Here is a 14,017-nt window from a genome sequence, read left to right as displayed (position 1 = left end):
TTAGTACTTCATCCTCTCAAAGAGCATATTTAATTTTTTTTTTATATATTTAACAATTAATTGAACCGAGTAGTTTCATATTTCAAGATTCTAAAGCAAAATAGTTGAAAAATGTGTTGGGCCTGGGGCCAACACTCAAATCTGTAACAAAGAAATTTTTGAATGAATGACACAGTGTAATTACACTAAAATCTTTGAAATCATGCATGTAAATTTGAAGGAGCAGGAGTGCCAAATTCTAAGACCTCAAAAACACTAAATTTTTTTATATGAAAAATTTGTGAATTAAGAATGCATGTTTAATCATTATTTCCACAAATTATTTTAAAAAATTTATTTATAAGTAAATTGAGATAATAGATAATAGAGTTTTTAAAAGAAAAGATTAAAACAATATTGTTTAAAATTGCTATTCACCCATCTCCGAGTCTAGTAGATCAGAAAATCTTGCTTCATTTTTTACTTGATTGTTACTAAATTGTAACTACTGTCTCAAGTCTTTTTCAGTTAATTTCGTCATTCTAATTAATTAATAAAATAAACTTTCATAAGTAATATTGCCAAAAATTGAGGGGAGCTGTGTGAGCATTTTGTAAACTATAAACTAGTGTACCAGAGGAGAGGTGAGTGTAATTTACCTTATTATTTATTATAAGATTATTATATATTTGAAAATTTTTGCCGAGAGAAAAAAAAAAAAAAAAAACTATAACTTTAATTACTTTATAATTTCTTACATGAGTTAAAAAAAATATATTTATATTATTGTTATTATTATTTTTCATTGTAATTATGTTTTTATTGACATGAAATGTCACACGGCATTTGTTTAATGTCAAATTTATGCGCCCATACCTGTGCCATACACCACCTAATATCGGTCTGGAAAAGGTTGTTCTAACACGACACGTGTTTCTTAGGTTTTAAATATTCATCGATGAAAACCCAACTCTGACCCTTTTTTATTTTATTTTATTTATTTTTTATTTATAATCCGAATGCACCTCTCTCTCTCTCTCTATGGTGAACACGCCGTCAATCTTCATTGTGGATCTCATCCTCTAGCAACTGCTACGTCGGGGAATTCGTGCCCCTCGGTCCTGCATCTTCCTCATCGAATTCGGTTCATGCTTGCAGCCGTCGATCTCATCCTCGAGCCACATCGTATCATGCAGCCGTCGATCTACATCATGCTTGCAGCCGTCGATCTCATCCTCGAGCCACTTCGGCCCTTCTCTCTCGCTCTCTCTCACACACAAGTTCACTGCCTTTCCTATCGGCGTCGGAACAAGCTTCACGGGTGGATTTTGGTTCGGCCCTATCAATTAGGCCGACTGACACCAGAGGGAGTGTTTGGTTTGGTGACCATGGGAAGCCGGAAATTGATATCGAGACCCCTTTCACGCCAAATTAAAACTAAACCGGTCAGTTTATCTAATTTTTTTAACGCTTTACCAAACACTAATTTTTTTTTTCCCTCTCTCCCCCACTTCAAAAGACGATCAAACGAAAAAAAAACAGACTTCACATTTTATAACATTTCAAACAATTTAGGGGGGAAAAACCAGACTAGAACGTTTCAAAGTCTTTTCTTTAGGGTTTTCAGATCTTCCAGAAGGGGAAGAGACCAGTTCAAAGACTTACCAAGTCTTTTCTTGAGGGTTTTCCGATCGCAAGAAGGGGAAGAGACTACTTCAAAGACTAGTAAGTCCAAAGCGTTTTTTATTCTTCTTGGGTCTTTTTTGATCGTCCCATTGTTGTTAGTTTCTGGGTTTTTAGTTTTTACTTACGATCTTTATTGTTTTTTTTTTTTTTTGATCTGATTGTCTTCAACTATTAGTCGTTGGATTTTTCTTCGTTGAATTAGGGTTTCAATTAATTAAATACCTGTTTCCTATTTCTTCTTAGAAGCCTCTTACACCAAATGAATCTCATCTCACACAAAACAAAATTCCCACATCTTTCTTGGGGTCTTGGGGTTGTTCACGATATTAGCCACTGCTCAAATACCATGTATCTCGAACTCACAATTATTTCTAGGGCTTAAATCATAAAACCCCACAAATCACCAAAATTATTTTAAAATAAATAATAAATAATAATTTCCTTTGAACCCCATGTTTCTTTCATTATACTTCAATTTGTTTTTGCTAAGCCATGCTCTTCCTTTTTTGGTATCTGTAATTACCAGTTTGCTATTTTTTATAACAAGAAGGTTGTGGCAGATTTTGTTTGTGGTTGTGGTACATTAGGTCTTGCAGCTGCTCTCCCACACTCCCTTCTCATATATGCGTAAAAAATGTTCAAAATGTTCATTTATATGTCTTTAAGCCCACCATGTGACCATGTCGCTTGATTCATTGCCAAATTAGAACGTTAGCATCGCACTAATCCCACATGTGACATGGATACCTATTATTTATTGGCAGTCATACATAGGAGTCAATATTGACAACTAAGTCACTGTCCTGTCCATTTTTTCTGGCTTTTAATTTTGTTCTGACCATTTTTTTTTCCCTTTCTTTTTAGATTCAAAATGGATCCTGCCATGCAGGATAGATGTTTTCAAAACACCCTTATAAATTGTATAATAGAAGATGGAGACGCTGTACAGTTGTCTTCACTGTTGAGGAATAATGACAGTGAGTGGGCTTCCAGTCTCAGACTCGATAAAAAAATTTGGAAGATTTGGAACAAGAAGCATGGAATAAGCAGCAGATTTGTTAAGTTTGACCTAAATTTGTTCCAAACTATCGCCTTTCGCGGATATCGCCACATTTCCAAATTTCGATTATACATTCCCCCCTTGTATTTGAGAGAACATAAGATTTCCGTCAATCTTATCATTGCCAGCATTTTGAGAAGAGAAGTGAAGGAACTTATCGTTGAGACCGACGGTGACGTCCTGTATCGAATGCCTTATAGTTTTGCTGACATCGGTTCAGGACTCATTTATCTGAGTCTTTCACGTTGTTCATTCATTACTGGATGCAATTTTCTGAGATTGCTGAGTCTTCAGTTGGAAGACGTATTTTTTAATCCGAAACCAAATAGAAGATTTGGATTTAGTGCCCCACTTTTGAAGAATTTGGTTTTGAACAATTGCGATGGCATTGCTGATGTTGACTTCTATCTGCCAGAAGTTGAGTCTCTAGATATTTTGGGGACTGCGCATGACGTTAAGAAGATAATTGGGAATATACTAAAGTTAAAACAGGCTACTATCGGACTGTCATTGCAACTACCTGTGTGGCCGGCGCACCTCGGTCATTTGGCCAAGGTTGAGGAATTGACTCTGGATGGGAATTTTCTGAAGGTGAGATGTTGGTTATGGTTATGTTGTCTCCCTTATTTTTAATTCTTAAAGTATAAAATCTCACTGTTTTGTGTTTTTTTGTTTTTCTCTTAAAAAGCATTTGATAGATCCAAGCGAATTTCATATTTCCAACCCGGTTCTAAAGACTCTAGAACTTAACCTCCTAAGGAGGTTCCATCTGCAAGAACTGAGTTTGCAAGACATGGATCAAAAAAAAGCTGCGCTTGCCTTGCTCAGAGTTTCTCCAAATTTGGAGAGTATGAGCATATCAATAAAACAGGTAATTTTATTAAATACTATATGATGTTTATTTGAATTTAAAATGTTCTAATGTAGTTTTCTAATGTAGGAGGACGATTCTATCAGAAAGCTGTACTTTGTGAAGCCATCTATGATGCAACAAGAGCTTCTGTCCCTATATATACAAGGGATGTACCCTGGCCTTAACAGAGGCAATCAGCAGGTTGAGAGTTAGTTTAGTTTAGATTTTTTGTGATTGCCAACTCTGGTCCCAACTAACACAGTAAAAGTGTTCTTCCTGGTGGGACCCACCTGTGGCTTCCCCCCAAATTGAAGACGTGCATGTATTGAAAACTGTGCGATAAATTTAGTAGCTGAAGGATGGCTTTTCAGAATAGTGCTTCTATATCTCTTTCTTAAATGATGCATTTTCTTGTAGTTATCTTAACCTGAATATAAATATTTACTTTTCCTTTTTTAACTCTTGACAGATAGTGACCGAACAAAGTTCGAGTTTGACCCCCAGTCGTCACAATAAAACTGGGCACAGTGGTCTGACAAACGTTGGGACACTAACGGTCCATGCCGAGGAAACTGTCGGTTCAAAGAATGCTGTTGAGATGGCATTCCATTGTTCCAACTTGGAAAACAAGGACCTAATTTCCAGAAGTGTAAGTATTTGAAAGCAGAAATCATTATATGGAGCTTTGATTTTTTTTTCTTTCTTTACTCATTGGTTCTGTTGTTTCAATTTTCATTGACTATTTGGCATATTGGCCGCCTTTGTGAATCTGATTTTTGGAGTGACAAATATTTGTATTGTAAAGAATTGTCTGCACTAGACACAGAAATGTTACATGAATTAAGAAAATGTAGCCGTGGTTGATCGGTTAGGTGCTGTCTCCATTCTGCTATCTCTATAGACATTTCACTGTGTACTGAATTGACCATATAGCATGTGTGAATATCCATTCCCAACTCTTAGAAAATGTGGGAAAGCGGTTCTCGAATCCCCAAAATGAAATATTTGATCAACAAAGTTTTAATTTATTTATGCCCTTCATTTCCAACTGCCTATGAGGGAGGAATTCATGAATGTTTTTTTATATAATTCATCATAAGAGGACAAGCTGGTAGATAGATATATACTCTCTGATATGTACTAAGGAATTCTACGAAAATTGTCATTATATGGTTTGACCTTGAATTTTATTTTTTCATTGCAGAGTGATCCTATGGCAGTAGTATATGAAAAGAAAAGAGATGGAACCTTAGAGGAAATTGGCCGTACGGAAGTGATAATGGATCCTGCTTGGATAGGAAAAATTAATGTTTCGTATCAGTTTGAGATTGTTCAGCCTCTGATGTATGCTTGTCGTATTTCTCAACATCCTTGTGTCGATTTCTCTTGTTCACTATATCTAGTAGACCTTTCTTGGTCTTAATTGCCCATTTTGTTTTTTCAGCTTTCGTGTGTACGATGTGGATACGAAATACCACAATTTACCAGTGAAGGTACATTGTGATTTCACTTTCTCAGGTCATTTAGTACTTGGATTTGAATTGAATAATCCTCATTACATAGCTTAGATCTATTTTACACTTGCCAATGCCTAAAGAATGCAATATACCAATGTTGGAGAATAGAGAGAGAATTAAGATTCACCCAAAAAGTAATCGTGGTAATATTTATGAACTGATGCATTTTCTACTGCTTTTGGTTTGGATTTGGAATTCTGATAAAAATGGATAAAAGTATTCAGTTTTTAAATATCGAAGATGCTTGTTGTCTAACATCATACTAGACGGCATGACGGTATGAGATGCTAGTAAACTACTTTATTTTCCACTTACGGATATTATAATTTAAATAGTACATAACAATAGATCTGTTGTTTGTGCCCAGTTGGTGGTTTCTTACGCGGCTTACACAAAGTTATGGGTGCCAGAATTCAACTTGTTTGCCTTGTTGTGGAATGTACTTTACGTCTTACATGTGTGTTAGCTGCGAGTTAGGTGGAAGAAATTTAGAACCGGGGTAACATATGGAGCTGTTTTTTTATTTATCTTTTTTGTTTTTATTTTTTTATGTTGTTTCATTTTTTATTTTTATGTGAATTTGAGACCTAAATAAAATTATGAACGAAGATGAAGACTCATTCACATGTCCTGAGTAAGACAATGATCACAAAAATTTCTTTTTGACTCTGTAACGCTATTGCAGAGTAGTCAACTGCTTTAGCTACTAATTTGGTAGTATAATTCTTTATTTTGACTAGTATGAGTTTGACTTTTTTCTTTCTTCCTTTTTCTTTTGGTTCGTTATTTTGCTATGATATTTGCACACAGAGGTACTAAAGTTTGCTTTAAAAACATTGGTTCAGGCCGTTGACCTTGATCTCCTTCCACTCTAGAACTAACTTTGCTTCAAACCATTCAATATCATATTAAAACAGATCTTAGTGATTTTATTTCGCTCCTTTCTATATTGTTGCCTCTTCTACGGTACCTTTTTATGGTGGGGTGGCCTGAGTATTTAAAGTAGACTATATTTCACATATAAATTCAGTATCTTCATGCCCGTTATTTTCACGGATGGATAAATGATGATTCATGAACTTTTTTTTAGTATTACATTTTCATGTACTATTGTCATGTGCTATCATATGTATAAATTAATTTTTTGTGATGTATTTTTTAATGGTGCAATGGTTAATGCGCTCCAACATTCTTGGAGAGAGTTTTTGGAAATTTATCTTATTGAAATATTTATTTTAATTTTCTTTGTGTTCTTTCAGGAGTTTTAGGATATTAAATGTACTTTTAAGAATTATTAAGCCACAAAAATATTATTATCATTTATTATTTTTATTTTATAGAATATATTTTTATCATCAATCCATTCCTAAAGACCTACCAATTGATTCAATGTACAATTCCGATTTAACAACCTTGCTTCACAGGCCAACCTTTATTATTATTATTTTTTATGACTTGAATAATGTTGGTGGACTTTATTCCCAAAACTTAATTTTCTTCAAACAAGTTCTACTAAAGTTTGAGTGTGTGATCATATGATCCACAATATGGGTTAACATTATGTGTTTCGAAGGTGTTTGGCTGCAATTCATCATCCCACTGCAAATAGTAACTAATTGCAACTTTTGATTATCATAGGTAAACAAAAAGTTTGCAAACTAATTGCAACTTTTGATTATCATAGGTAAACAAAAAGTTTGCAAATGATAAAGTTCTTCCATTTTGTTACATTGCAGATGCTGAAGTTGGAAGAACAAGAATTTCTTGGCGAAGCCAGTTGTGTAGTATCTGAGGTAAGATTCCTTGTATTCACTGGGGCCAAATCGAATTCAATAATGATGTTGCACACTTTTCCAGCTCTTTTGTCTGCCTATTTCATTGAGTTTGCTCCATATATTACATAAGTGGGTCAGTTTGAAAAATTATATACTGAAATGTTGCAATAGGTTTTTCAATTAAAAAAATAAAAGAAAAAGGGAACAGCTTTTCCTTGACCTCTTTGGTTGACCAGCATTACATAACTGAGCAACTAGTCAAAATATTAGGTCCGTTATGTATCACAGGATATGTTTGGTTTGAACCATGTGTGTGTCTAAATATGTGTTCATCGTATATGCCGAAGTCTTAAAAATCATTGGATTTTGTTGCTTGGTAAATAGTTCAACTGGTTGCCTTTACCTACATTTGAGCAAACTACATGTTTTAATTATTAGAGAAACTTTCCATCTAAGCAATTAAACAATATTAACCATAGAATTATTATTCTCGTGCTAGCACTCGCATATATTAGCCATCAATAATTATCCTGGCATTCTTCATCACTCTATATTAACAGTGTCAAAGTGACAAAATTTGGATATAAGCATACCCAACAGTTCCGAGTTGGCGGGAAATCTGTGAAAAGTAGATGCATATGGGACTTCTTGAACACATGTCCTCATTTAAGTCTAAATTACACACCTTTGTCCGTGGACTGTTCTTTTGACTACATTGCTGCATATTTCACAACACGTGTCTCACTGCATTCTACTGGCCCCCTTTTGGGTCCCATGACATGCGTTAAAATGTGGATTCAAGTTTTGTGCAAGTCCCGATCAAATTTGGTTTGATCCACTCAAGGAACTCAAATTTGAGCAATGTGTGGAACTCCTATTACAAGCGCAACATATTTGGACAATTCTTTTCTGGCGGGACCCACTTGTGGCTTCCCCGTAGTTGAATATGTGCATGTATTTAAAACTGTGCAATAGATTTCTTCACTGAAGGATGGCTTTTCAGAATAGTGCTTCTATATCTCTTTCTTAAATGAGGCTTGTTCTGTAGGTATTATAATCTGAAATAGTTGTTTGGGAAGTTCTTTCTTTTTATGTAGAAATATTCGTAAATGTTTACTTCTCTTTCTCCTTTTTTAACTCTACAGATATTGACTAAACAAAGTCGGAGTTTGACCCTTCGCCTTCACAATAAAAATAGGCGCAGTAGTCTGAAAAACTTGGGGACACTAACTGTCCATGCAGAGGAAACTGCCGGTTCAAGAAATGCTGTAGAGATGACATTCCATTGTTCCAACTTGGATAACAAGGACCTATTTTCGAAATGCGTATGTATTTGGCAGCATATATCATTATGGAGCTTTTAGTTACTTGTGGAATTTTTAGCTCTTAGATATTTTTGTCCTTGCTGCTTTCAGGATCCTTTCTTGAGTGTATCTAGGATTGTTGAGACTGGTATTACTGTTCCAATTTACAAGACAGAAGTCGTGAATAACAACTTGAATCCAATTAGGAAGCCTCTATGTCTCACAATCCAGCAATTTGGGAGCAAGGCAAGTTTGTCAATTCTTGTGATTAGATCTGGAATGGATTAAGCTTAGTTTATGATATCTGTGGTTGTCTCATGTTTTTGTGGCAATGATTTATGTTTGAGCTAATTTAACATAAAGGCTCTTAACAATTTTGCATTTTTGAAGGCTTAGTCACTGTTGGAAATGTAACTGAAGGGACATAATTATTTTATCTCTCAATCATAACACTTTCTCCCTTGATCCAGATTTGTTAATTTACATTTTGTGATGGATACAACTACAGGTTGCTATTATTTATTTATTTTATTGGTTGTTTACCAAAAAAAAAAGCTCTCTTTGGTGCAGGATAATCCATTAGTTATTGAGTGCTTTGATTTCAATAGCAGTGGCAATCATGTACTGATCGGGTAATTGTTCAATTTATTCGTCTTGTCAATTCCTTTTTTTTTTTTTTTTTTTTTTGCCTTTTGTCTAACTGTTCCTTCTTTTGTTTTGTTTTGTTTTGTTTAATTTTTTTTTTTTTTTTTTCTGTGCCTTTTGCTTGTTTTATTATTATTTTTTTTCAGAATTCCTTTTTTCTTTTATTGCTCATTATATTGACACTGCAGTTCATATGAAACAGTAAAATGCAGAAATCAGTGAAGGATCTTGAAAAACTTCACAAAGAAAAGATTGGTGCAAATTTTATCATACCATCTGCTCGCCAGGGTCATGAAAAGGTATTTATTTTGTACTTGAAAAGGATTTTAGCCACTTGTTGCATGTCTGTCATGTCTTAAACTGCACTGTGCTTATCTGTATGTAGGTTCTGAAGGGCCAACTGTTTGTTTATGGCTTCCTTGAAAAGGAACTGCACAGTTTTATCGATTACATTTCTAGTGGCTTTCAACTCAACTTTATGGTTGCGGTTGATTTTACCGGTAATAGACCTTCAAAAGTTAAAAGAGCTATACCATTCCAGCCAATTTTATATTTGTATATAGAGTTGTTTGGCTCATGAATTGAATTTGATTTTTTTTTTTCCAGCTTCAAATGGAAATCCTCGCAGTGTAAGTTCTTTGCACTACATTGATCCTTCAGGCCAGTTGAATGATTACCAGCAGGTAAGGTGGTGCCACCTGTGGTGTTCAAATTTGGAAGTATCTATAGCTTCAAAAATAATTTAAAAAATCTTCAATAGTTTATATTGGGGCTTAATAGCCTACCATTTAGTCAGATACCCTTGAGTGTACTCCTGTGGTGTTCTTAAACTCTGGAAGTGTCTATGCTTAAAGAATAAATTTTAAAATTTGTACTAGCTTATAGGGGCTAAAGAGCCTACATTAAGTCGGGTACCCTCGACTTCTCCCATGGGAATGCAGACTCATAAACTTGTTTTATCTTTTGATCACATTGATTTGACCTGTCGATGTGATTATGAACTGCTGATTCTATGAAAGTGACTGTTAAAGTGAGTGCTTAATTTAATGACTGAACTCCTCGCAGGCTATAACGGAGGTAGGGGAGGTCATACAATTCTATGATTCTAACAGGCGATTTGCAGCTTGGGGCTTTGGAGGAAGGACGTTTGATGGTTCAGTATCTCACTGCTTTAACTTGAGCAGCACAGGTGGCTTTGAGGTAAATATCTTGCAAGGGATGGAAGAGACATCCTACTTTACTTCTTTTTAATTTGGGTATTACCTTGATTTATCCTGCCCTGAAGATTTCTAAAAATACTCTGACGTCCCCTGCCGTGAAGTAAACATTAGGGCCGTTAGACAATTTTATGTGAAAGTCCAAAACTACCCTTACAGTAAACAAAATGACATAACTGACCTTACAAAATTTATGGAAAGACAAATTTAACCTTTCTATTTGGACAATAATACCCTTATTGATTGAGACCCATTTCATTATTTTAACATCCAGCTTTTATCTCATTCTCTCTCTTTTTGGTTGTTGGATAAGTGGCTTCCTCGCTCTCAAAACACGAAGCTGCTCTCTCCATTTATAGAGCACATCTTCTTGTTAAGAGCTTCTCTCCAGCTAGTGCCCAATATTTTATGCCTCTCTCTCTCTCTCTCTCTCTCTCTCTCTCTCTCTCTCTCTCATGTTATCTCACTGTTCTGGTTGCTATTGTGACTGTTACTTTATATTAGTTTGGATTGGTTGATCTATGTTTTATTGGTTGTAGTAATATACACTTAAAAAAAGTTCCTTGAACAAACATACCAATTTCTTCTTTTACTAGGAAAATTGAAAAACAGAACCAAATAATATTCAATCCACACGTAGTTGGTAGTTGAACTTTCAGCTCAAATTGGAGTTAGAAATAGAAAAAGAAACAAAAAACAAACAAATATGAGATCAAAGAGGAAAACCTAAAAGCTAATAAATTAATATTCAAACATATGCGAATATCTAAGAACTCATACAAGTAATGGAACTTCAAGGTCAAGTTTGGAAATTGGAAAACAGAACAAACCGAATAAGTGACTCATGATCTGATTCTAAAAATATAACTGAGTGTTGAAGAAACATTGAAGAGAGAGATATGCCAACTCTACCTCACAACCTTCACAGCGAACGGTAAAGACTTGACAGTGGTTAATTCTGGCTGGTGTCAGATATTTATTATAAAACTTTCATCTGATATTTTTTACCCAAACCTCAAGGGAGGTCGAAGTAATTTACACTTTTAGTTCTTGTTTTATGTGCTGCTTGTCTTGTTTCTAAATGCAGGGTGTGCCACCTTTCAACTTGGTGGTAAGAAGGTATCTTTCATTCTGTTAGGAACACAGTTAAGATACCTCTAGGTTTCATTCTGTTAGGGTGTGCCACCTTTCTAGGTTACAAATGTCAGTGCCGAAAGTTGTTTAGCCTAATCTATCGTTAGTCTCTTATTTATCCTAGTTTATGTATAAAGATACCAGACCGTGTGGAAAGACAAGCTTGATTTTTTGTGCAGTATGTTGCCTTAAACATCATATTTTCATCCCAGTGATGGGTGTATGGGGGTAGTGATCCTGCCGTCATTGATGAATAATCATACAAGTCTGGTTCCTTGCATCTTTTACATGATGTGATGGTCAATTTCCCTTCATGTTACAGGTTGAAGGAGTTGAAGGTATATTGTCTGCTTATTTAAGTGCTCTACACAATGTTGCTCTTGCTGGACCCACCTTATTTGGTCCGGTTATCAACAAGGCTGCAGAAATTGCTGGGCATTCCTTCTCATACAACAAGAGCAAGTACTTTGTCTTGCTGATTATAACGGTAGTGAATCAAACGACAAATATTTGCTTCTTTCTTCTTTCTCTTTTTTATTTTTGTAATAAAATAATTTCATACTTTTGTAGGATGGAGTCCTTACTGATCTTCAGGAAACTAAAGATGCTTTAGTGAGAGCATCCAACCTACCACTTTCAATTCTTATTGTTGGAGTGGGTGGTGCAGATTTCGAAAAAATGGAGGTAGTATATCCTTATTTTTTGTATTCAGATTTGGCCTTCAATTAATTCACTTTTATTAGCATAACAGCACTAAAAATCCTTTCATTGTTGGTGTTGGATGTTATCCTTGTACAAACCTGTGTTAAAATTGGTAATGTGACATAATTCTTGTTTATCTTGCAGATCCTAGATGCTGATGGTCGACAAAGATTAGAGAGTTCCACAAGAAGGATAGCTACACGAGACATTGTACAATTTGTTCCGATGCGTGATGTGCATGGTGAGTTCATCCTTGTTTAGCTTACAAATTTTAAAGATGGTAGAACATTTCGGTCAGATTTTTCTTGTTCCTCATATGCAATTCTAAAACATCATTGTTCTTTTCATGTTCCTATTTTTGAGAGTATGTGTACCTACTGTATTCTTGTCAACGTTCTTCGACGCTTTAAGCTTCTTAGCTTGCCTGTTAATGATCTCAAGTTGCAGGTGGATTCAAAGGTGGTCTTGGTTATTAATACCAAATAGTGCAGTTGTGAGGGGTTCAAGATCAAATTTTGATGTTCATTGGGTATTTCTGTTACAATCTCACTCTAATGAATACATTTATTATGTTAGGAGCAGATTACTGGTTCAGCTGAGCTTAGTTGCTTCAAGCTTGGCTTGTCCCAGCAAGCCGCCTTTGATGCTTTGAGCCTTTTGGTTGTTTAACCTGGAAGAAGCTAATGTGAAAATGGATTAGGAGACATGATTCATGCATGATTCTAATTGATTGGAATTGAGAAATAAGTTTTCCCAACAGTTCAGAGAGTGATTTTGATGGAAACATCAACGGTGATGGTGGGCAGACTTCCAAGGCACTTACTGCTAATTGCCGTGCGCAATTTGTAGCTCTTAAGTTGGTGTTGAAAGAAATAGCTAGGTTGGAGAACTAGACTACCAATCAATAGTGCAGTGCTGCCTTGTTATGACATGACTAGGAAATCTATATTTTGCTTTTAGCAGTAACACTTAATGTTGTCTTGAGCCTGAATAGGGTTCTGCTAATGCACACTCTTGAACCTGATGTAAACCTAGCAATTTTCAAAAGGCAGTTTGTGTACGAATTAATTATATGTGAAACTATCCTCCTTCTGTTTTGTTATAGTTTTCATCTTTTGCTTTTCTATTTCACTGTAAATAAAAAATTTTAGTCCCTCGTGCAGGTGGGCAGATCTCGGTTGTTCAGGCTCTCTTGAAAGAGCTACCTGGCCAGTTTTTGACTTACATGCGGAGTAGATGCATTAAACCGGAGTAGATGCATTAAACCACACATGGGCATTGTATCCCATCTTGGTTGAAGCTGTGTGCTGGCATCACTACATGTACAGGAATTTTCTTGTTGTTTCAAACTTTATCATTTGCAATTGAATGGTCAAAACCGTATATCCGTGAATGGTCAAAACCTGTATTCAACATATTTCAAGTCAATTTTTTGTATCTTAAAAATTGGGATTTAAGGAGCTCTGACACTTGGGCATGCACAAGCACCTGATGGACAAACCTAAATAGGTTGTATGTGTAAAGGGATAGAGAAATGTGTAACTCTCTGTTTCATTATTGCAGTTCTGAGGTAAATACGGTGTGTCCTTTTCTCCCTCTTTGGATTGGTGTAGATGATGCCTCAATATACCGTCAGGAAGTGGGAAAGGTAGCCATGTTTAGAGGAAGGCAAGTAAGCTGTGGATGACAGCTCTACTAAGCATTGTGTTGAATACATAGAATGAAAGGATTAGGAGGCCCTTTTAAGGGTGTGGAAGTGTTTATGCAGTTCTTAGCCTTTTTTTCTTCTTCTTTTTGAAGCATTATTTGCATTAAACCCATCAAAAACATGATGAGCTCAATTTACAATCTTTTGTCCAACAAAGGGTCATAAGTTCGTTTACCCACCCAGTGTGGTACCTAGTAGAATGAATACAGACCTAATATTTGGCATCATTTAAACAAAGTGACTGCTCTCAACTACCTAACAAGCTGAGCATTTTAACAATGCACCATGCAGTTGCCCCTAATCTTACCTCAAATACAAAATGGTGATAAAATCAATTTTCAAACGAAAAAATGACAAAAAATAAAAAAATAAAAGAAGTCATTAAAAATGTAAACTAATCATGTCACTATCTTTTGGGTTATGTGGCCCCCATTCTT

General features: G+C 35.3%; 1 protein-coding gene across 11 annotated transcripts; it reads left to right on the top strand.

The window, feature by feature from the left end:
- The first annotated feature begins 947 nt into the window (after positions 1-947).
- Positions 948-13,447, top strand: LOC132294674 (protein BONZAI 3-like). 11 transcript variants are annotated; one of them, XR_009478139.1, is made up of 20 exons: positions 949-1,704; positions 2,530-3,316; positions 3,414-3,596; positions 3,666-3,779; positions 4,048-4,227; positions 4,783-4,922; positions 5,023-5,071; positions 6,832-6,888; positions 8,016-8,195; positions 8,286-8,420; positions 8,745-8,806; positions 9,022-9,118; positions 9,205-9,319; positions 9,426-9,502; positions 9,885-10,019; positions 11,493-11,657; positions 11,741-11,854; positions 12,017-12,113; positions 12,320-12,401; positions 13,036-13,447. XR_009478139.1 is itself a non-coding variant. In XM_059792611.1 (20 exons), the coding sequence occupies exons 3-20, from the start codon at positions 2,537-2,539 to the stop codon at positions 13,125-13,127; spliced, it is 2,784 nt and encodes a 927-aa protein (XP_059648594.1). In that variant the 5' UTR covers positions 949-1,424; positions 1,607-1,704; positions 2,530-2,536; the 3' UTR covers positions 13,128-13,447. The 11 variants fall into 11 exon arrangements, 9 of the variants coding, with proteins under 9 accessions (XP_059648599.1, XP_059648594.1, XP_059648595.1 ...); XR_009478138.1 differs by having other exon boundaries at positions 13,024-13,447; XM_059792611.1 differs by lacking the exon at positions 12,320-12,401 and having other exon boundaries at positions 949-1,424; positions 1,607-1,704; positions 13,024-13,447.
- Positions 13,448-14,017: the final 570 nt, after the last annotated feature.

Source organism: Cornus florida, unplaced genomic scaffold (genome assembly GCF_030987335.1).
Source record: "Cornus florida cultivar Cherokee Brave unplaced genomic scaffold, ASM3098733v1 CherokeeBrave_3.0.0_Hap2_Chr02, whole genome shotgun sequence".
In the NCBI taxonomy this organism is placed as follows: Eukaryota; Viridiplantae; Streptophyta; class Magnoliopsida; order Cornales; family Cornaceae; genus Cornus; species Cornus florida.
This window is presented reverse-complemented; position numbering and strand designations above follow the sequence as displayed.

Excerpts from the sequence above, each read along its gene's own strand:
- LOC132294674 (XM_059792613.1), top strand. The coding sequence starts at position 2,537 with ATGGATCCTGCCATGCAGGATAGATGTTTTCAAAACACCCTTATAAAT. Across the intron at positions 8,196-8,285 it reads AGGACCTATTTTCGAAATGC|GATCCTTTCTTGAGTGTATC; the intron begins GTATGTATTTGG and ends TGCTGCTTTCAG. Across the intron at positions 8,421-8,744 it reads TCCAGCAATTTGGGAGCAAG|GATAATCCATTAGTTATTGA; the intron begins GCAAGTTTGTCA and ends TCTTTGGTGCAG.